This window comes from Coffea eugenioides, chromosome 6 (genome assembly GCF_003713205.1).
Source record: "Coffea eugenioides isolate CCC68of chromosome 6, Ceug_1.0, whole genome shotgun sequence".
Lineage (NCBI taxonomy): Eukaryota > Viridiplantae > Streptophyta > Magnoliopsida > Gentianales > Rubiaceae > Coffea > Coffea eugenioides.
This window is the reverse complement of record NC_040040.1, coordinates 7,028,453-7,049,688: the sequence shown is the minus strand read 5'-3', so window position 1 is coordinate 7,049,688 and position 21,236 is coordinate 7,028,453. Positions and strand designations below refer to the sequence as shown.

Genomic DNA, 21,236 nt, shown 5'->3' with positions numbered 1-21,236 from the left:
CCACTACAATATCCATGGTCCCTCCACATTGACCGGCCGTAGTAGGTAACCGTCATCAAAGCCACGCGCTCCAATCCCGCGCGGCAGACCATCACCAACTATTTACGAAAACCAGGAAACGAAAAACATCGGAAAAGGAAAAAAGAAATTTACTGAAATAAACACTAAAAAATAAAAATTGTAACTCGTTAAACTTCCTACACCCCGGATCTACCCACCCACTCCCACACATCTCCCTCTATATATACGACACTCAACTCCCAGCTCAAAACTCGCGTCAGCCCCTTCTATCTTCTCTCCGTTGCTCTGTATCAACAAACCAATCTCTCAAAAAAAAGAGAGAATAAGTCTTGAACTACCATCCCCGGTCTTACCTCGTCCGAAAGGTTCGCTCTCTCATTCGCTTCGTCTTGTTCTTCTTCGTACCACCCATTGTTTCTTGTGTATTTGTATTGCTAAATTTTGTCTACACTTTTCTATCCCATTTTCATTTTGTTACACAGTTCTTGTGTTCTTAGATTTTTAGTTATTCCTTCCAAACTTAATTTGATCTACTCGTTTCTCTTCGATCCATACTGGTAAATGTGTAAATCCCCAGTTTTAACGCATTCATGTTTGTTTTGCTCAAATGGTAACTCGTTAAATTTTTACCGTGTTAAGTGATGACATGGCGACTTAAAAATGGATTTTGTGTTAGTGTGGGATTGTTATTTTAGGGCGGCGGAAGGGTGGCGGGTAAGTTGTAAACTTTTTTTTTTTTTAATAGGGGGGCGTGAATTTAGTATTGAATTCTTGTAGATCTAGTGGTTTGGGGAAGTGGGTCGTGGGGATCTGGATTCGGGTCGTTTCTGGTTAATAGATCTGATATGAAGTTGCTAATGGTGGCGGTGAATACTGTAAAACCAGCCAGCATTTCTGTTCGACTGCATGTGATGTATATGCACTCGGCCTCGTATCGTCATAGATCTGGAAAAAAGTTGGTAGATCTGATTAAACAAATCTTTTGGATTGGTTATCGTATGCTTTCTCAGCTTATATTAATTAGCTCGGTACTTCTCTTGGTGTTGGATCACAACTAGCAGCATTAGGCGATTGCTAATCTAGTTTTACAACTTGAAAACAAATTTGTCCATGTCCTTTTCAATGCTAGATACTTGTTTCTTGAATGACTTCTTTAGTTATTTATTGTTTTGGAAGCACATTTGAAACTGGATGATTATAGTAATAAAGAAATGCTTCATCCGGTAAGGGGTGTGGCCTAGGATCTTGCTTTTTTGTGTTAGAATTGGGTTCTAGTCCTTCATTTTCTTCTTTTAGATAACAGTGGGACAAACATGAAAGAAGAAATGCTTGTTCTAGCTAGTCCCTAATCTCTGTATAAGGATTAGTATTTTGGTCATTGCCATTTCGTTGTTTGCACTTATTTGGTTCTTCTACTGGATCATATGCATACTGTGTTAACGAGTGCTACTGTGAAATGAGGATATAATTGAGAATGACAAGTGATTTTGTTTGATTGGGGAATGAAATTTGTCTTGTTTCTATGTTGATCCAGAATAATGGCATCTCACATTGTTGGATATCCCCGAATGGGTCCCAAGAGAGAACTTAAATTTGCTCTGGAATCCTTCTGGGATAAGAAGAGCAGTGCTGAAGAGTTGGAAAAGGTGGCTGCTGATCTCAGGGCATCCATCTGGAAACAGATGGCTGATGCTGGGATCAAGTACATCCCAAGCAACACCTTCTCCTACTATGATCAGGTTCTTGATACTATTGCATTGCTTGGCGCTGTTCCACCTAGATACAACTGGAGTGGTGGGGAGATTGGTTTCGACACTTACTTTTCCATGGCCAGAGGAAATGCCTCTGTACCTGCTATGGAAATGACCAAGTGGTTTGACACCAACTAGTAAGTGACAAGTTTATTCTTTGAGCCCTTTCATAATATAATGTCTATATTCTCTAATTAAAGTAAATCTTATTCCCCCCCAATCCAGCCACTTCATTGTTCCTGAGTTGGGACCTGATGTGAAGTTTTCTTATGCTTCCCACAAGGCAGTAAATGAATACAAGGAGGCTAAGGCGGTATGTTACTGTGGAACCTTATTACTTTTCCGGTTCAATTTACTTGCTATTGTTTGGACTTCTTAGCAACCATTTGCCATGAGAGTCAATTATCTTGTCATTCTTCCTATTTGATTTCTTTGCTTCATTACAAAGTAGAAACTAATTATTGGTGGAACTTTCACCATGCAGCTTGGTGTAGATACTGTTCCAGTCCTTGTTGGGCCCTTCACTTTCTTGAGTCTATCCAAACCTGCTAAGGGTGTTGAGAAGACTTTCAATAAACTTAGCCTCCTTGACAAAATCCTTCCAATCTACAAGTAAGAAATGCCACCTTTTCTACCTTTAATTCGGTGTCTCCAGCTTGGTGTTAATAAATTGAACCCTTTTGCAGGGAAGTAATTGCTGATCTAAAGGCAGCTGGTGCTTCATGGATTCAGTTTGATGAGCCAATCCTTGTGATGGATCTTGAATCTCACCAATTGCAAGCATTCACCAAGGCCTACTCCGAGTTGGAGTCATCATTTTCTGGCCTTAATGTTCTGATTGAGACCTACTTTGCTGATGTTCCTGAAGGGGCATTTAAAGCTGTCACTTCTTTGAGTGGAGTTTCAGCCATTGGCTTTGATCTTGTTCGTGGAGCTAAAACTCTTGACTTGATCAAGGGCGGATTCCCTGCTGGTAAATACTTGTTTGCTGGAGTGGTTGATGGAAGGAACATCTGGGCTAATGATCTTGCTGCATCTTTAACCACCTTGCAGGCTCTTGAGGGCATTGTTGGAAAAGGTAAAACAGGCCAAAGGTTGATTTTGTACTTGTCATGAATTCTGGTTGTACAGGTCCTGATTCCTTGTGATACCCTCATGCAGACAAGCTTGTTGTCTCCACATCCTCCTCACTTCTCCACACTGCCGTTGATCTAGTTAATGAGCCTAAACTGGACAAAGAAATCAAGTCCTGGCTTGCTTTTGCTGCTCAGAAAGTTGTAGAGGTTGATGCCTTGGCCAAGGCATTAAGTGGTGCCAAGGATGAGGTAGGTTTTGCTCCAGAGTTCCCATTCTTTACATGGGGTATTTTCTGCAATGGTGCATTTATTCTCTCTTGGAAATTTTATTAATTGGATTCCACCGGGCTCTCATGTTTTGGTGTAGGCATTTTTCTCTGCTAATGCTGCAGCTCAGGCTTCTAGAAAGTCCTCTCCAAGGGTTACAAATGAAGCTGTTCAAAAGGCTGTAAGTGATGCAGCCATGTCTTTTCCTTGAGAATCTGTTTCATTCATTACAGAGGTTTTCTGTGGACTTGCTAGTAAAATTTTTTGGTTTGTAGGCTGCTGCTCTGAGGGGCTCTGACCACCGCCGTGCCACAAATGTTAGTTCCAGACTTGATGCTCAGCAAAAGAAGCTTAATCTTCCTATTCTTCCCACCACCACCATTGGGTCTTTCCCTCAGACATTGGAACTTAGGAGAGTACGTCGTGAATACAAGGCCAAGAAGTGAGTGACTTTTACTTAATCTTGTAATCTTGTATGATCTGTTATCTGTTCCTTTGTTCTAACATCCTTTTGCTCTAGGATATCTGAGGATGATTATGTCAAGGCAATTAAGGAGGAAATCAACAAAGTGGTGAAGCTCCAGGAAGAACTTGATATTGATGTCCTGGTTCATGGTGAGCCAGAGGTAAGCAAGTTCATACTCTTACAATTTGGTCAGTTTCTGCTGCTAAGGGCTAAATTGCCAGCTTTGTCGGCGGATATTTGACATATTAAGAGTGATTTGTCACCTTTACTGACACTGGAGGTTGCATTTCGTAGAGGAATGATATGGTTGAGTACTTTGGCGAGCAGCTGTCTGGTTTTGCCTTTACAGCAAATGGCTGGGTGCAATCTTATGGATCTCGCTGTGTGAAGCCCCCTATCATTTATGGTGATGTGAGCCGCCCCAACCCAATGACTGTTTTCTGGTCCTCAACAGCTCAGAGCATGACCAAGCGCCCAATGAAGGGAATGCTTACTGGCCCTGTTACCATCCTCAACTGGTCTTTTGTTCGTAATGACCAACCAAGGTAACAAAATAGAAGCTTTCCCCTCTTCTTTCCCTTACTTGTGGTGGAAGAATTATTTATATATGAAGTGTATCAAGCTTTGTTAGGTTGTAGACTATGCTGCTTACGCGCTGTTTTTTCTGTTCCCAGATTTGAAACATGCTATCAGATCGCTTTGGCCATTAAGGACGAAGTAGAAGATCTTGAGAAGGCAGGCATCAATGTTATTCAAATTGATGAAGCTGCTTTGAGAGAAGGTTTGCCTCTCAGGAAGGCTGAACATGCGTTCTATTTGGACTGGGCTGTTCACTCGTTCAGAATCACTAACTGCGGTGTCCAGGACACAACTCAGGTTCTTTCTTCAGCCCTTTTTCTTCAAATTGAACGGTTCAAAAATAAAATTTGCTCTTTGCGTCCTTGAGATTTATACTAATTGATTATCTTTTGCATTGGACAGATTCACACTCACATGTGCTACTCCAACTTCAATGATATCATCCACTCCATCATCGACATGGATGCTGATGTGATCACCATTGAGAACTCCCGATCTGATGAGAAGCTCCTTTCTGTTTTCCGCGAGGGAGTCAAGTACGGTGCTGGAATTGGTCCGGGCGTCTATGACATTCACTCTCCAAGAATACCATCGACAGAAGAGATTGCTGACAGAGTTAACAAGATGCTTGCAGTGCTCGATACGAACATCTTGTGGGTCAACCCTGATTGTGGTCTCAAGACCCGCAAGTACGCTGAGGTGAAGCCAGCCCTCCAAAACATGGTTGCCGCCGCCAAGCAAATCCGCACCCAGCTTGCCAGTGCCAAATGAAAGACCTGGGGGATGCAGGACCTCAATCACTGATTCATTTTTCTCATGCAAATTATTGTTATTATTTTTTTTTTGGAAAAAAATCGTGTTTTGTTTAATTACACTTTTGGGGTCTTTTGCTGAATATTCGCAAAGTAGGTGTAGTTGGCCCTACTGGGGCATTTTGCTTCTTTCTCTTGTGGATCTCGTTTCATCCCATGTTTTAAACCTGTGTATGTTGATGCCTTTTAGAAGGATTAATGTACGTCACGAAATGAAATGCTCTATACTCTCTTCCTTTTTTTATAACTGATGTTTAAGAAATTTGCTCTAGTGTACTTTTATCTGTCGTTTTATTATTCTCATATAGTATTAATTATTTTTTCATAATTTTACCCTTTTATCTCTCTTTTTCAATACAGTACCATTTAGTACTCTGGTGAGAGAAAATATGGGTGAATTGGACAATTAATGAGGGTATAAAAGAAAAGTAGTGTACAGATTTAAGCAATGAAAATTAATTTTTTCTTAATTGGTGTGCAAAACCTTAAACGTCAGTTATAAAAAAAGGGAGGGAGTAATTAATTGGTTTCGTGGTCACGGTTGTATGTTTGTTCCATCATCTTATCCTCTTCTTTGATTAGAAATGGTTGCACCTAGAGTTGCAAATGAGCCGAATCGAATTTTAATCTAATCGAACCGAGTTTCGACATAATTTCATTGAACTCGAATTCGAGCTGACGAGCTGACAATTTCAAGTTTGAGTTCAAAAAAAATAAAAAATAATTATTTTATATTTTAAAAAATAAATAAAATAATATTTTTTTCTTAATAAATAATAAAATATTAAGAATATATATAATTTTACTATTAAAATTAAAATTAAAAAATATAAAATATATATATACTTAAAATAAAAAAAATATAATTAAAAAAAATATATATATATATATATATATATATACTCGAGCTCGCGAGTTAACGAGTTTAATATTTTAAACTCGAATTCGAGATTGATTTCGACTCGAATCAACTCGATATTGATCAAGCTCGAGTGGAGCTTGACTCATCCTAGTTGCACCGCACCAGTCTATGCCATAGCCGTCCTTTTGTCGTTTCCTTGTACTAATGGTTAACTGACTCATTGCTAATGCGTGGGTAACCCCTTGGCACGGCTAGCTGAGGCATTAAAAAAAAAAGAGAAAGAAAAATGGTCCAATTTTATGTATTTTGCTTACAAACACCAAATTTGCGTCAACGAAAAAGCGTAGCGACTGAACTATTCTACTAGTACCCGACAGATTTTTCGAGAGAGGAAATGGCAATGTAGTAATGACGTTGACGGTGCATCTGGTCGTCTCTGAGTTGAGTTGGGGGTAGAAGCGGTTGAGAAGTAAAAATCGGAAAATACTACTGACTACTACTGCTGTGTATTTGACGGGTGTAAAGTGTTCATGCAAAAGGGAACCGAATCAAATTCTTAATCTGATGTCGAGGAGATGGAAAAAGTTTCGAGGGAAGAGGAAGACAAGACAGTTGTAATCTTTTCTTTTCTTTTCTACTAGTAGTAAATGCTAAAATCCTGCTGTACCCCATGACAGATAACAAAAATTCCACATGTCACGTTCCCGTTAAATACTTAGATGGCATCTGATCTCCGGCGCCACAAGCTAACTCCGTCTCGTGACGGGGATACCTTTCCACCCTTCCCTATCAATACAAATTTTAGGCCAGGTTTGGATTGTTTGTTTCCGTCGGAAAATATTATCGTTTTTCGTGATCACATTTTCTATCACCTTTTTCCTTCACATATATCAAATCGCTACAGTAATTTTTTCATAAAAAATGACGAAAAATACAATCTAAACACAATCTTAGACTGCAATCCACCTTTTTCTTATATTATATTTGCATGACACGGCGTCATTAGTACCCAAAAAATAAAAAATAATAAGTCAGCGGGTAGGATAGGTTAGGGATCCATATATACCGGTACAGATCACTGATCAGATGTATCTTGTGGCTTCAATAAATAAATAAATAAATAAAATCAGGTGTCTCTAGAATCCCCTCCAAAATCCCTCCTCCTTCAGCCAAACGCAATTTACGTTACACCCCCCCCCCCCCCCCACAAAAAAAAAAGAAAAAAAAGACAACGCTTCCATGAAATAAACCCCGAACTAACACTCAAAAACAAACAGAGCGCGATTCTCCTTTGTCTGCTTCTCGACTAAACTCTGCTTCGGATTTCCTCAGCCTCGCTCCTCCTCCTCCTACTCTGTACCAAAACTTAATAAGGAAAAAAAAAAAAAAGATTCATTTACAGAACAACCTCACAGAGGAACAGAAATTAAACCGAAAAAAAAGAAAGAAAGAGAGATGTTTAAGTCGAAGTTACAAGAACTTTGCCACCAGCATGCTTGGGAATTACCAGTTTATACAACGGTGAAGGATGGACCCGATCACTGCCCTCGCTTCACCACCACTGTCACCGTCGCCGGAATGTCCTTCGAATCGCCCCTCAATCAGTGCAAATCATCAAAAGACTCTCAAAATGTCGCTGCCAAGCTTGCTTACGACCACTTCTCTGCCTCCCCTATCTCCGTCACCTCTCCTCCTCCTCCTCCTCCTCTTTCTCTTTCTCTTTCTCCGGGTACGATACGATGTTTTTCTTCTCTTTCATCCTCAATTTCACAAAAGTTTACCCAAATGTGTCCCCTTTTTATACATCTTTTGATGTTGAATTATATTAATCTTCATTTGATTCACTAGTTTTGCGGATGCATTTTCCGTTTGTACTTTCAGCTTTAGTTGTTGCATCTTAAATTTGGTTGCTTTTTTACGGCCAAAAAATTTTTTTTTTAAAAATTTTCCAGGGCATGCATATAACCGTCTAACTGGCGCTGTGATTTACGCGTCCACATAGGGTGTTAAGATTGTGGTGTATGATTATATTCTGGTACGTCGTAGATTTTTGTGCCAACTCGGTGTATACAGAACCACTGCTAGAAGTCTCAATTCAGCTCAAACTAATTGAATTCTACGTATAACTGCTAGTAACTCTCCGAGCAAGTCAGCCTGATTTTTTTTTTTTATTTCAGTTAAATACACGAATCCTCCAAGTTCTGAAGTTTTTGGGCAATAATAAATTATACTTCTAATTATTAGAATACATCTACCTTAAATTTGGTACTAGTAAATAATTTGCTTGTTTTGTGTTTTGATTTAAGTTATGGAAACTCATGACATGACATACTTTATCTTGTAATTGCTTGTTACTAACATAATATATTTAAATGATTTGTGTGTAACTCTTTATTACTTTGTTATCTGCTCAAAAAATGACAGCATTTCTTTGTTGTCTTGCTCTTAGCTCTATGTTGTTATTGCACACAGCCTTAAACATAGTCAATTAACACTTTTATTAGTCAAATTCAAGTAAGAAATTGAGATGCATTTTCAAGGGAATATAAGTAGTTTCAGCTTCAGTATTGGAACTAGATATGTTTCACGGATTTTATATTGAATTCCACAGGTTTTGCGGCATCCAGCAGTATTGTGGATGTTAGACATGCAAAGAATGATAACTTGCATCAAAAGGTTGGAGGAAATGTTGCAATGAGTCCGGTCAATGAAACACCCCTGGCTCACAAGGATGAAAGTAGGGCCAAAGGTCAGCAAATATGTTGGATTTATTCCTTACTTTAATGTTCTTTATGATGCCTATTTTGAACAGCTTAACTAAACAAGATTATATCCTAGAGCTGCTAAAAAGTGATATGGAGGCATTGTTTTCTGTATGCCCATGATGACTAGTTTATGTTGTCATATCCTCAATGGTGTTGTAGTATACTTATTGCAACGGTGCTTAGTCCATGTGTAGTTGTGTCATGTCTGTCTTCTTTGGCTTGTAGATTCATCTTCTCTGGAAATCCATGATAAGTTACTCATGTGCGTATGATCTTCCTGTTGATGGCTATCATCATCTCTTTCAGACTTGCTGCATGTCTACAAGAGTCGGTTGCAGCATTATGCACAGAAGAAAAGTCTTGCTCTTCCTGAGTATTCTCTTGAGTTTGATGGTCCTCCTCATGCACGTCTATTTAGGGCTAGCGTGACGATTGATGGAAGAACTTACCGAACTCTAGAATGTTATCCTACATTGAAAGATGCTGAACATGCAGCTGCAAAAGTTGCTTTGGAGTCATTATCTCTTGGTGAAATTCAGGAGGTTAGTCTGCTAATAGCCTTTCTAAATTTGTAAGAATGTTTTCTTCATCACATTTTTTGGTGCTTTCTTTGTCATGTTCTTGCCTAATGTGGTCATATGTTTCTAAAATGATCACAGGATGAAGGCCTATACAAGACTTTATTACAAGAATTGGCCCAAAAAGAGGGATTTTACTTTCCATCATATTGCACAGTAAAAACTGGTCCATCTCACATGCCGACTTTTGTATCCACCGTTGAAGTTGGAGGTGAAACTTATCAAGGTCGAGAATGCAAAACCAAGAAGCAGTCAGAGATGAGTGCTGCTAAGGTGGCTTACAACAGTCTTATGGAGCGTAAGGAACTTTATTGTCAATTGATAGAGAGCAATTGATTTGAGTACTTCTAAAGCATTTAATGGACTTGGTGTTCAGCAATTCTTGAGTTACAGTGCAAAGAAATAAAAAATTGCTACTATGTGCCTAATATATTTGAGCTTTGTAATTTTTTACGGGAAAAAGATAGCGAGCTCTATCGCTATTTTATTTTGCTTTGATAAAATCACAATGATATAAAGACATCACCCTTTTTAGTTTGTCAATATACCTATATGTCCAAAGAAGCACTATAATTATGCTAATGGATACACATGGGTTGTAGGAGATTCCTGGTGTCTTGCTTTGCCAATTTCTAAAGGTAAAGTTATCTTGGAACTTGCAATTGGACAGCAGAGGGGAAAAAAATTATGGGCCTAATAGTTTGTCTTTCATTAACAAATGGATGGAAAAGTTGGCACTGCAATTTCTGACTTTTTAAGAACGTCAGAATAATTGGGTTTTAACAAGGTTCTTATTTGATGCTCTGAATCAAGCTGTTGTGTAGAACAATATTTAGAAATGAAAAAGGTAAAGCAGAAATGAAAAGAGTAGTACAAGTTCTAGGCATCAAATTTAGACCACGTGACTCATTACAATTAGGGTTTGGGAATCACATCTGATAAACTCTATTAAGTATTCTGTAATTTGTTCTCTTATATAGCTAAGTTAATATTATTAGCAAAAAACATAGTGCATGGAAGAGCCCTAGCCTGTTGATTTATGAGGAAGTAGATACAGGAATGAAGTGCCATGTTAGACTGTGCAACCAATCCAACGTTCCGTGAAACCAGTGCATTCGACATTTAGGTGTTGTTGCACAGCCATTAAGTCATTCATTGTTTTTTAAATTAGTTTATCTTTTACATTTGATTGCAGGTACAACAGTTAATAATCTCCCACTTGGTTGCAGCACAAAGGATATTTTGGAGGTCCCCTCTCTTAGCTTGGAACCTGCCATTAATGACAAGTGCCAGCCAAACATAGGAGCAGAAACCACTGAAGAATATCACATGGGAGTAGCAGTTGGTGAGACAGTGATGGTCTTCTTAATATTGCTTGATTTGTTCCATCTCTGTATTAGATGTATAGTGTTATGTTCTGTTCCCTATTACTCTTTAAACATGAGGTATTCTGTACTTAACTTTTTGACATTAATGACTTATCCCTCTTTTCAGGCAAAATGGATGGAAAATCTAGTGTAGTTACATCTGGTAGTGAAAGGAAGGAATACTCAGAGTTATTTGATTCGAGTGTGGACTCTGTTGTTGGTAATGATTTGCAGCAGAATATCCAGCCGAAGCCCATACCTACAGTTAAGGAGAACTTGGATGCTGCAGTTAAAGGTGACTTTCTATGACTTTTGATACTATATTTCCACCACTTCTTTGGGTAAACATTTTGCTGGATTGGTAATGTTGGGAGTTCACTTCTTCTATTTTGTCAATCAAACAGTATATGCGTGATATAAAACTTAGTAGCCGTCCTGCAAGAACATTCTTTATTTTGAAGCACTTTTCATACATTAATTTTTTCGATGGTTATGGTCCTAAAACATTACCTCAATATTGCTACAGATTCTCGTCTAATGGAAGTAGAACTCAATTGAATAAATAAGTCAATAAATCATTCGAAATAAAGGCAATATTATTCTGAATAAAATAAAAAATTAGGCACATAATGAAATTCAACCGCAGCCAATTTTGACAGAAAATGATGGAATTGTCAATGAAGTCAGAAACAGTCTGTAGCAATGTTTAAGAAAGTTAATTTCCTTTAACAGAGTAAAATTTAGCTTCAGAAAGCACGAGGAATAAGATGGGGTTGCCCCCATTGTTTGAGACTTGTAGACTCAGGGTTAATTAAATTAAATGCATGTCTATTCTCTCCTTTGTGGCTTTTCACCTTTGATAGCTGATGGAGGTTTTAAGTGCATTGGTGTCTAGCCTGCTTTTTGAAGGATTTTTGTCCTATGTTCTTGACCATCTCCAAGTCAGTCCACAAGGTGTATAATTAGATGTGTTTTGCTATTGCTTATTTGTCCTTTTTATCTGTTAAATGTGTGTTTAAGCCTAGAGAATTTGCAGCTCCTTGATACTTTTTTTTTTTGGGTCAAAATGGTAACTGTCATTCACACACACATGCGCACATATATCAAAAATTTGGTCTCACAAGATAAATTATATAACAGTGCAAATGCCCCGTACATCTGCCTGTGCTAACTTCCTAAGCCTCAGGGGGAAGTTTAACTTCCCACTCTAGATCCCCAACTAAGCTAGAAGAAAACTTTGCTGATGAGTGACTCACCTCATTACATGGCATACCTATGAATGAAAATTGGCGGAGTCTAAAACATTTTGCCTGGTCTATATATCCTATAGAACTTTTGCAATTCTATAGCAATAAGCTTGCTTGGCTTTGGTCTACCACAGCTTTGGCTGTCTGATATCTAGAACAACTTCTAGAGCAGCCTCTCTTCTTTCCTGCTCTTGTGGCCTGCATGCCTCGACTATACCCCCTTCCAATCCCTTGCAATTCCTAGACCTGTTACTCCTTGAAAAAGGACTTTTGAGTATTTGGGTAGTAGATTGAACAATCACTCTCATTTGCATCATTTTGAAATTTAAAATTTATTATATGGTAGAATCTTGGATTTTCTTTTGTTCTAGAATGCAGTGAGGTAGCAGAATTATCTAGCAATTAGCTTGATGCTTAAAATGTTCATTGATCATTATGTTAGCTGCTATTCTTTCTCCAGGGGAAGAGACAAATGCTAAAAGGTACAGATGTTCTCCAACAGAAAACATGCATGAATCTCGGCCTGAAATATCCTATCCTTCCTCTGCATCACTCAATACCCCATCTTCATGTTCTATGCCTTCTGTGTCTGCGGAATCTGATGCTGCAAAACCAGCTGGAGGTAATACCCGTCGCACCAAGATTTTAGTTTTTCCCCGTGGATCACCCATGGAAATTCCTGAGGGTGCCTCCATATTGCCCTACAGTGATGACAAGTGGGTGGCAGTGAAAGTGGAGTTGAATCAAAATCAGCAGTCTTAGTAATGCACCATTGCTCTTGATCTTCTATTGTGAGAATATTGGACGGAATTGTGTCTGCCCAATGTTTTTCAGTTTATTAGTTCTCTTCGAGGAAAGTCTACCTTAACCTCCCATGTCCTGTTAATGTCAAGGTGGATGCTAGTTTACAAACTGAATTTTTAAGCCCTGAGATGGAATTATATTGCTTGTCAGTCATTTGCTGCATCCATTGCCCACTATATATTACCGTTCCACATTTATCTTTGCTAGCTTCTCTTAGCTTGTTAAAGGAGGCGAAGCTTTTTTCACGCTCCATTTTGTGTATAAGATGGACCTCACCCTTTGGTTCACGTAGTTCTAGAGCTCCCTGGTCGTCTTAATGCTCGGGGTTCCTACTTCCTAGACAGAGGGATGGTATTATAAATATTTCATATAAATTGCTGTTAAGACACTGTCAACGGACACCCGATCGAGGGAAGAAAGCAAAGGACTTATTTCTTCTTCCTTTGAGGGAACAAGGGAAGCCAATTCTAATGCATCCTCACCATCAGGATACTACTAATACTGGCAAATGCTTTGTTAACCCCCAAGTAATCTAAGCCAATGAGAGGATAACAGCGGAAAGATGCGAATATAGAAAATCGAGTAAGCATGACGCTATCCTGTCCTGCATCACTCAAAGCAGACCAGAACTACATGCGCCTGAATTGCACAAATTTACTCCGCATAATTACATTTGTAACAAATTTCAGCTGCAAGGAAGCAAAATTCCAAGATTTACAAAAGAAGCCCTTTCACATTTTTTAAAGCCTTCTTTGCAATCTTAAATTTCTGTTCCAGGGGTTTTCGGCTACTAATAACGTACTTGCTGATGAAAAATTTGATTCCCGTGCGAAGGGATTCATACTCTGAAGTACCAGCAATACGCGAAAATGCATTCCAAACTAGTGCATCAGAAAACTCAAAAATGGCCTCAAATAGCATCCGGAAATGCATGATTCTTTTTGGAGTTAATTGCACAGCATCACTCAGATCCACTGCTTTTAATACTGCAAGTGAGAGGCTATAAGAGGCGACCAGCTCAGCAGTAAATTTTGCTAGATGCATTGATCTGATCAGTGGCATTGTTTCAAGTTCTTTGAAATGGTCCCAGAGGCAGTACTGTGAGCAATATCAAAAACGAGGTAAGTAAATCCAAAATCAAACGATAAATTTAACATACGGATGAAATGCATGTTCACCATGTATGCTTGCAATAATTACACCTAGAATTTGTAAGACACCACTTTTCAGTTGTCATGACATGATCTTCAAAATTGCAGCCACTATCACAAATGATCAACAAAACTAGTTTGGAGGACAGATTTCATGTGATTGATGCGTCTTATGGCTCACATAACTGATAAAGATTGCTCGAGCTATTTCTGAACTGGTGGGGACCCACAGGTTTTATTTTTTCTGAAAAAAGGGGAAAAAGGGGGGGGGGGGGTTCTGTCCCCTGAGATTCTCAACGTGTAGCGGGCAAAGAACTGCTACTTATGTTTCCCAGTTTGATTTCCCATAAAATTGGCCAAAAAAAAAAAAGAAATGAGAAATTATCAGTTAAAAAAATCAACATTGAAGTAAAACTGGTAATTTTACACACAGCCACACCCTAGCTCATAATTGCAAACTAAGCAAGACAACACTGTTGACCTAAAGGGAAAATTAATTACCTGTAAAGTGAACTTGTGGTTTTTGTCACGCTTACACAACTTATGAGCAAGAACAGTATAATACTTATTAAACACTTTCTCCTGCAAACAACACTCTAGAAGAACGCGGATTATCTCTCTATCCTGGAAACATAGACAGAGGAGAGTAAGTTGCCCAATCACTTGAGCAGTGTATGATTGAATGAAGAACACAAAGTGATGCTAACCTGCTTTCCATGTAAATCCAAACTCAAAAGTTTTGCAAAAGCATCTCTGAAGTCTTCCCCACTCATTATTACACAAAAAATTGCCCTTCTAGCATCTGTGTTCATCCTTTGAGCAGCAGCAAGCTGCAGCATTCTCTGGGCCTCTGGAGCTTCCCTGTCAATTTTGCTGGCAACCTCTTCAATTTTGTCACTTGTGGAACCAATATCACCCGACAACCACCATTGACCTTTCTTCTCAGGATCAAGAAGCTTGCTCCATTTTAGACCTCCAATCAGTATATCACCCACTCTCACCTGCATCAAGAATTTAATGATTTTTGAAACAATCAATTAAGCTTTATAGTGAATATATAAAACAGAAGACTTAATTTTAACGGCACAATCACAAGCACTAGATTGTTAAACCCGCAACCCTCATTAAATATGCCCTTCTCAATTAGAATCCCTATACAATGAGAAAACAGGCAATCTTCTTCTTCTCCTTCTCCGTTCCCGAATGCGGATAACATAGTTGCCAAGACCAAGAAAATATATCTATGTTCACAAACTCAACCTTTCAAGTACCAAATGACACATGAGTATATCAAAAGAGATACTGTGATAAATGTTCAGGTTTTAAAGAATGAAACACAGATCAAAGCTTCAGATAGCTTGTATTAAATGGCAGCAAACTGGTGATTATTGCCCCTGTTGAAGAACATGATCATTTTGTCTAAAGTACCTCTTCAGATGGATCAAAGATATACTGTATAGAGCAGATTTCACAGAACTGCTATACTTGTGAACAACCATCCATAAAGGACAGAAATGTCATTAAGCATATACCTTCTGCAGCCATTTCTTTACTCGAGTATGCTGTACTGTTTCCTCCTTCGGCCTTTTCTTGTTGTTTTTTATATCACACAAAGTTTCAAGCATGAACTCCATCTGCAACAATGACAGAGTTTAAGTATTGAAAAAAAAAGAGGTAAAAATTAAAGGCAACTGCACTCTTTATGGTTATAATAAGAGTACTCTTTTCCCGCTCATATTTGATTGCCCATTTCCAGATGAAGCCTTCAACTCATTTGCTCTTTGCTGAACACTCTGGATAAAGGTCTTCATGCCAACAGGATCATCAGCCCTCAGTTTCATCCCACAAGCTGCTTGCAATGACAAGAAGAAATAATGAGATCTCAATTTGAAAGGCCAAGTTAAAAAACCTCAGGATTCAGTAACAATGGGTTGACATATTGTAAAGAACAGAATTATTTGAATAAAGCCTGCAGGTAATAGTTTTTTTGTTTCTCAGATCAAAAGTTAAATTACATGTTAACATAGTAATAATGATTATAATAATAATTGTAGTTGAAAAGCCAGTCATAGTAAGGACAAAGATATGCAAGTTAGCTCTCTCTTCAGCTCCGAGGCAGAGGAACACTGGCTCCTAAAAAAATCTTACTAATAAACAATTAGTACTTCTTAAAGCATCAAATGCAAACCTAGACAGCATTACTTCTAAAGGACTATATGCTGGAAGATGGCATACATTGCAGGATGGTCAAGATTGTAGAAACATCAACCTCTGTCAATCGCTTGCTCAGCATTATCATAAAATCATATACCAAGTCACTGAAACATAACAAGACAAAAGTTACTTCAAGAGATCAATACAATAAAAAAGATGAAACAAAGAAACATGCTATCCACTAAATTAATATTCTTGACCAATTCCTTCAACCACAAAGAAAGTGTTAGTCCTAATGGTGACGGCCAGAATGTAGCAGATTCAGCAATTTGCAGGAACTAGAATTTGGCAAAAACTCTGCTTTGAATTATTACCCTAGAAGGTGTAGGGCATAGTAGTTCCACACAAAAGTGATTTGTTTTCCCTTTTTAACTAGATATACATTCTTGTTTTCCACCAGAGAAAAATTAAGAAGTTAAAAGAATAAATAAATAAAAAAGTAAATAAAAAACCACACACAGTAGCTTTAATCAGCAGAATTTCATGCTGGATTGTGTGTTGCAATTTGGTTGTTGACCCGTGGCAATCACAGGAATAACCTAAAAGCACCAGATAGTGGAAAATATCAATTATTTCTAAGCAGGTAAAGCATGACGGAGAAGAGGTTCAAGGGAGAGTGGAATATTTGGCTTTTGCAAGTACCCGACCTTGTGCAAACCCCAAATATGTACAGATAGGAAAGCAGAAGAGTCAGATTCCTCAAGGACAGATTGTCTTCTTCCAGGTACTCCATCTGGATACAGACATAAAAATTAAGAAAATTTTCTTGAAAGTGCAGAAATACAAACCAAAATATTCTACAGATACATATAAGTGGTAAAAGCAAGCAAAAAGCCTAATTGTTTATACGTGCTCAATTGGTGCCCTAGATCTTAATCACTACAATGGTAATCTCTTCTTTCTCTTCACATTCTATATATTCAGTCAGTTATTTCTTTGATGATATTGTTGCTAACCAAAGACTTTCTTTGATGACTTTCCAAAGGTTGATTAGACAAAAACTGAATACTAGTAACACACAACAGCTTAAGAAGTTCAGAGCAAGTCATTCACCTCAAAACATTTGGCCAATGAGGCAAGAAGCTTTGCACCAAAATCAATCCCAACCAAACAGGCCATGCCAGCACTGAAAGCCGCAAAAGTAGCAGCATACCTGGACACAGGAATATGGAAAATGATGATACTAAGATAAAAACCAAACCCTGTGTCAACCAACTACATATTTCTTCAACAGCTCAAACAAATCATGTTTTAGAGGCTGCTGGCATTGTTGAAAACTCCATTATTCTGGTTTTCGGGTTAAGAGCCAATCTAACTAAATCTAAACTTCTCGCAACTGGTAACATCTAGTGAGCGATGCAAGTCACTGAGTGAATCCTTCAATTAAGAGTGACATAGTGCAGTGCCCGTGTGTTGTCTAACTGTGTGCGCATGCGCTCATGTGAGAGAGAGAGAGAGATGAATTTAGGAAAATTCAAACACTTCATGCAGGTCAGTAACCAGGACATATTCTTCCCTCTACTTAAATACACAAGTCATGCTGTGAATAGCACATTGCCAGTTTCCTCAGTTAAAAGGTTCAACTCATCTCCAATCACTTGAAGCATTGAGCTTTTTGGCCCTCAATCAAGGGAAGAAATAATTACTCATATTTTCCCTGTATTGGCCACCAACACGTTATATATATCTATAACATTTTTTAGGCGAACCTGATAGTTTTTTGGAGCTTTCTACCAAAAAAAATGTTCATGAAAGTTGCAAAACAAACAAAAAAGAAAAGCAAGCAGCCAGAAAATGTCTCTTGCACATACAGTACGAGAGAGAAAACCTAAGGCAAGAGAAAACATCAGAAAGTTAAGGACAAATATTCGCAAATACGTAACTGTTCATTGCCACGAGGACCACCAGAACATGATTCCAGAACTTCTTCAATAATAATCTGAGATCCAACACTTCGACCAACGGACTGCAATTAAAGGTAAACAAGAAAGTTGTCATGGCAAATTTAAGCAAGGCACCCCAATAGAATCTCAGAACAAAAGTAGCATATATGCACTAATGGTAATTATACACAACTCACATTGAATTTCAAAAATATACATGTAACTCTGTAGTTTAACATACTCAAAACAGCAGTTGCATGACATGACAGCAAACCTTTCACCTAGGTATGCCCTAACACTTGTGAAATAACAGCAGCGAACTGCATCTATACATTTAAAAGTCACATTTCAAACATCTAGAGCAAAGTACAAAGTAAAACATGCCAGACTAGATGAGCTGAAGGCTATTCACTAAATGGTTGCCAAAAAATGCGCATTTTATACCCACCACCTTCCGATCTAGCAATCACAAGATCAACAAAACCCATACGTGATATTAGGCTGAAGTAGTAAAGTAGTTTCCATTAACACACTGCATATTGCCAACCAATTGGCCACAAAATTTCATACAAAATATAAATTTCGTGGTCCTCTCTTACTAACCTATAAAAAAGAAATGCATATCAAAGTTGAAACTTAATTTTGCAGCCAAGACAACATTTTGAGAAGGCAAAAGGCAAACAAGAAAGTTCAGAGCATTACCTGGACAATTGTGGATACTTCCCCTGTGATTGATTCCACATTAGATTCAGACAGCCTATTTAGGAGACCTGGAAAACAAGTTGAAACCCATTTAGGACATCAGCCATTAGCATCACAAGATCATAAATCTCTCTCTCTCTCTCTCTCTCTCACACACACACACACCATCTTTAAATTGCAAAGAGAACTGCTGTTTCCCAATTTTATACCTCGTACACGTCTACGAATTTGAGCATACTCTTCTGATTCATCCCGCGCACGAGATCTCAGGTGGGGAGCCACATATTTTGTATTCAACCCTAATGCATGAGACGCTGTAGGCACTCTTTCTGCCACTACATCCAAGCCATCATTCTTCACTCGCTCAGATGCTTCAAGAGACATCCCAATCATGCTTTTAGCTTGTTCTTGCTTTGCTGACTTCATCATTCCACTTCTATTTGATAAAGAGCTATTATCAAGGACCTTAGCACGATTGCCCTGGCTTACTACATCTGCAGAATAATCAAGAGCAGAAGAAATACCCTCAAATAAGTTATTCAAGTCATCATCATCTCCACGTAATTTCCCATCTTTGACCTTGAGTTTTTTGGAAAGCTTTCTTTCTAATTCTACGTCCTCGTTTGCTGAGAGAACACCCTTTTGCTTTTCCTCCATGTCAAGATATTCTTCAAATTTCGTTTTCCTAGTCCTCTTCTTCTCCTTCCTTGAATCTTTTGATGGAATTAGCTCCAGTGCATTATCCTCCTCCTCACTGTTTGACTGAGAGATTTCTTCGCTGACAGATTCTGTTTCATTTTCTATTTCTTCACTGCCATATTCTATTTCACTTTCTACCACTTCTGCCGACATGTTCCATTTATCTGGCTTAAACGATGCACCACCATTCTCGAGGCTTTTTATCTCTCTATCGCCCCCCTTAATAGAATCAAAAATTGAAGGAATACCGTCAAGCAACAAATTAATCTCATCATCTAGTCCCCCCAATTTTCCATTTTTCACTTTGAGCTTCTTTGCGAGTTTTCTTTCCAATATCAAATCTTTCTCTGCTGACATACCACTACTTCCCGTTTCCATCTGAAGATACTCGGAAAACTTGGTTTTTGAATTTCTACTTTTCCCTATCTTCTTTCTAGCCACTGAAGGCGCCTCAAAGTCACCGTCCATTCCAGCATCCGAGACCATTAGTATATTGTCTTTATTCTGCGAATGCTCGTTATCATTTTCCAGTTTCCTCCCAAATGTGGGCTTCAAATCCAACGAAGCTTTCCTTGATTTGGAGGATTGCTACAGACACAGAAACAGCATGAATAAGCAGCACTAACTGAAAATGCACATAAGAGGCAGAAAACAAATGAAATATAATTCAAACAAACAAATACTCTCTCTCTCTCCCTCCTTTATTTTTTTTTTGGTAAATTACTTTATGTTGGACCCATGAATCAAACTTCCTCTTGTTTTTTGCTAACCGAGCTTCCTTCCTACGCTCCCTCCGGGGCTTTTCTCCAGAAGTTTTTTCTGCAGCAGAGAGTCAAAAGCACAAAATTACAATAAAAGCTATTAAAATATTTTGCATGAGAAGCAAATGCTTCTCCGATCATTACAATCTAAATAATACTACTAGAAACAAAAATAAATAAAGATTTACCCATTCAAAAATATTTTTCCCCTCTTTTCGAAGAATTTTATGCTTCGCCACTCAAACTCAATGCAAAGAAAGAGAAATTCAAATTATTCAACTAGAATCGCAAAAATGCTAGCTCAACAAAAGATTGGGATTTCCTTAAAATAAATATATAGAAATTATTATTAATCAGGTGGCAATTAGTCATCACGTCGTATGAAATTTATCTTTAATTTCAGATGCCACCGCCTATGAAGAGATTCAGAAGAATATTAATCCAAACAGGCACTGGTGAGAAAGGGAGATCGTAGCTTGCAATGAAGATATACTGGTGTTACTTTGAAGTTGGTTAATCGGGATTAGGGTTTAAGCTAGGGTTTTGCGAGCGTCGCGTTGGGGCTGGGGCGGTGAACGGAGCCTGGTGACGGACGAGAACCCAATGAGGAGCCGAGGCCCAAAAGTTCATACTTCATAGGCCCCGTACCAGGATTCTCTGACTCTCTAAGCCGCTATCGGAAACGTGACTCATGGTGCGCTATATACGAGAAAAACGTGCTCAGACAAAACCTTCTGTCTCACGACCTCTGTATGTTTGTCTATTTACTTCGCGAGACTCCAAAGACCAATCGAGTTACTAACTGGCAACTGCAAGCCAGCCTGCTCGCTTATAGTTCTGCTCTTTTTTTTTTTTTTTTTAAATTTTTTTGGATAAGTAGTACTTAAGTTTCAATTATAAGTGAAAGGCCTTGGTTTCAAATTTTCTCACCTACCAAAAAAAATGGCTCTAGTTGATAATAATAATAACAATGACGATGATGATAAAAAAATGACAACCTCGATTTGATATAAAGCTTCTTAAAACAATCAAATCTTGATTTGATATAGAGTTTCCTGAGACAGTCAAATCAAACTCAACTACAATCTCAAACTTATTAAATAAACAAAATCAAAATTTCATCATAAAACGTTTAACTGGATTGGTCAACAAACAATTAATTCAAGTTTTCGAATCGCAAGTATGAAATCGACCAAACAAAAGGAAACAGGCATTCGTAACAAAAGGAATT

The 21,236-nt window shown here is 38.2% G+C and overlaps 3 protein-coding genes across 4 annotated transcripts; 2 read left to right on the top strand and 1 right to left on the bottom strand.

Annotated features, from left to right (window-relative positions):
• Positions 1 to 277: 277 nt before the first annotated feature.
• Positions 278 to 5,243, top strand: LOC113774683 (5-methyltetrahydropteroyltriglutamate--homocysteine methyltransferase). Its single transcript, XM_027319283.1, has 12 exons — positions 278 to 386; positions 1,556 to 1,909; positions 1,998 to 2,085; positions 2,257 to 2,384; positions 2,459 to 2,850; positions 2,934 to 3,097; positions 3,216 to 3,296; positions 3,391 to 3,557; positions 3,636 to 3,741; positions 3,876 to 4,126; positions 4,256 to 4,457; positions 4,563 to 5,243. The coding sequence occupies exons 2-12, from the start codon at positions 1,560 to 1,562 to the stop codon at positions 4,929 to 4,931; spliced, it is 2,298 nt and encodes a 765-aa protein (XP_027175084.1). The 5' UTR covers positions 278 to 386; positions 1,556 to 1,559; the 3' UTR covers positions 4,932 to 5,243.
• A 1,859-nt stretch (positions 5,244 to 7,102) lies between these two features.
• LOC113775502 (double-stranded RNA-binding protein 1-like) lies at positions 7,103 to 12,775 on the top strand. 2 transcript variants are annotated; one of them, XM_027320408.1, is made up of 7 exons: positions 7,103 to 7,563; positions 8,446 to 8,583; positions 8,906 to 9,141; positions 9,259 to 9,475; positions 10,373 to 10,522; positions 10,672 to 10,839; positions 12,234 to 12,775. In XM_027320408.1, exons 1-7 carry the CDS (start codon positions 7,290 to 7,292, stop codon positions 12,551 to 12,553), a joined length of 1,503 nt encoding a protein of 500 aa, XP_027176209.1. In that variant the 5' UTR covers positions 7,103 to 7,289; the 3' UTR covers positions 12,554 to 12,775. The 2 variants fall into 2 exon arrangements, with proteins under 2 accessions (XP_027176209.1, XP_027176210.1); XM_027320409.1 differs by having other exon boundaries at positions 7,105 to 7,563; positions 12,252 to 12,775.
• Positions 12,776 to 13,084: 309 nt separating this feature from the next.
• LOC113776430 (nucleolar MIF4G domain-containing protein 1) lies at positions 13,085 to 20,691 on the bottom strand. The gene is made up of 13 exons (XM_027321581.1): positions 20,194 to 20,691; positions 19,969 to 20,063; positions 18,755 to 19,832; positions 18,546 to 18,613; positions 17,844 to 17,926; positions 17,014 to 17,113; positions 16,608 to 16,693; positions 15,982 to 16,064; positions 15,468 to 15,595; positions 15,279 to 15,380; positions 14,454 to 14,747; positions 14,248 to 14,370; positions 13,085 to 13,693 (listed from the first exon to the last, which is right to left on the bottom strand). Exons 1-13 carry the CDS (start codon positions 20,195 to 20,197, stop codon positions 13,310 to 13,312), a joined length of 2,628 nt encoding a protein of 875 aa, XP_027177382.1. The 5' UTR covers positions 20,198 to 20,691; the 3' UTR covers positions 13,085 to 13,309.
• Between the last annotated feature and the right edge of the window lie 545 nt (positions 20,692 to 21,236).

Excerpts from the sequence above, each read along its gene's own strand:
- LOC113774683 (XM_027319283.1), top strand. The coding sequence starts at position 1,560 with ATGGCATCTCACATTGTTGGATATCCCCGAATGGGTCCCAAGAGAGAA. Across the intron at positions 3,098-3,215 it reads TAAGTGGTGCCAAGGATGAG|GCATTTTTCTCTGCTAATGC; the intron begins GTAGGTTTTGCT and ends GTTTTGGTGTAG. Across the intron at positions 3,297-3,390 it reads ATGAAGCTGTTCAAAAGGCT|GCTGCTGCTCTGAGGGGCTC; the intron begins GTAAGTGATGCA and ends TTTGGTTTGTAG.
- LOC113775502 (XM_027320408.1), top strand. The coding sequence starts at position 7,290 with ATGTTTAAGTCGAAGTTACAAGAACTTTGCCACCAGCATGCTTGGGAA. Across the intron at positions 8,584-8,905 it reads GGATGAAAGTAGGGCCAAAG|ACTTGCTGCATGTCTACAAG; the intron begins GTCAGCAAATAT and ends CATCTCTTTCAG. Across the intron at positions 10,840-12,233 it reads CTTGGATGCTGCAGTTAAAG|CTGCTATTCTTTCTCCAGGG; the intron begins GTGACTTTCTAT and ends TCATTATGTTAG.
- LOC113776430 (XM_027321581.1), bottom strand. Across the intron at positions 16,694-17,013 it reads CATTGGCCAAATGTTTTGAG|ATGGAGTACCTGGAAGAAGA; the intron begins GTGAATGACTTG and ends GTCTGTATCCAG. Across the intron at positions 14,371-14,453 it reads TGGATTTACATGGAAAGCAG|GATAGAGAGATAATCCGCGT; the intron begins GTTAGCATCACT and ends CTATGTTTCCAG.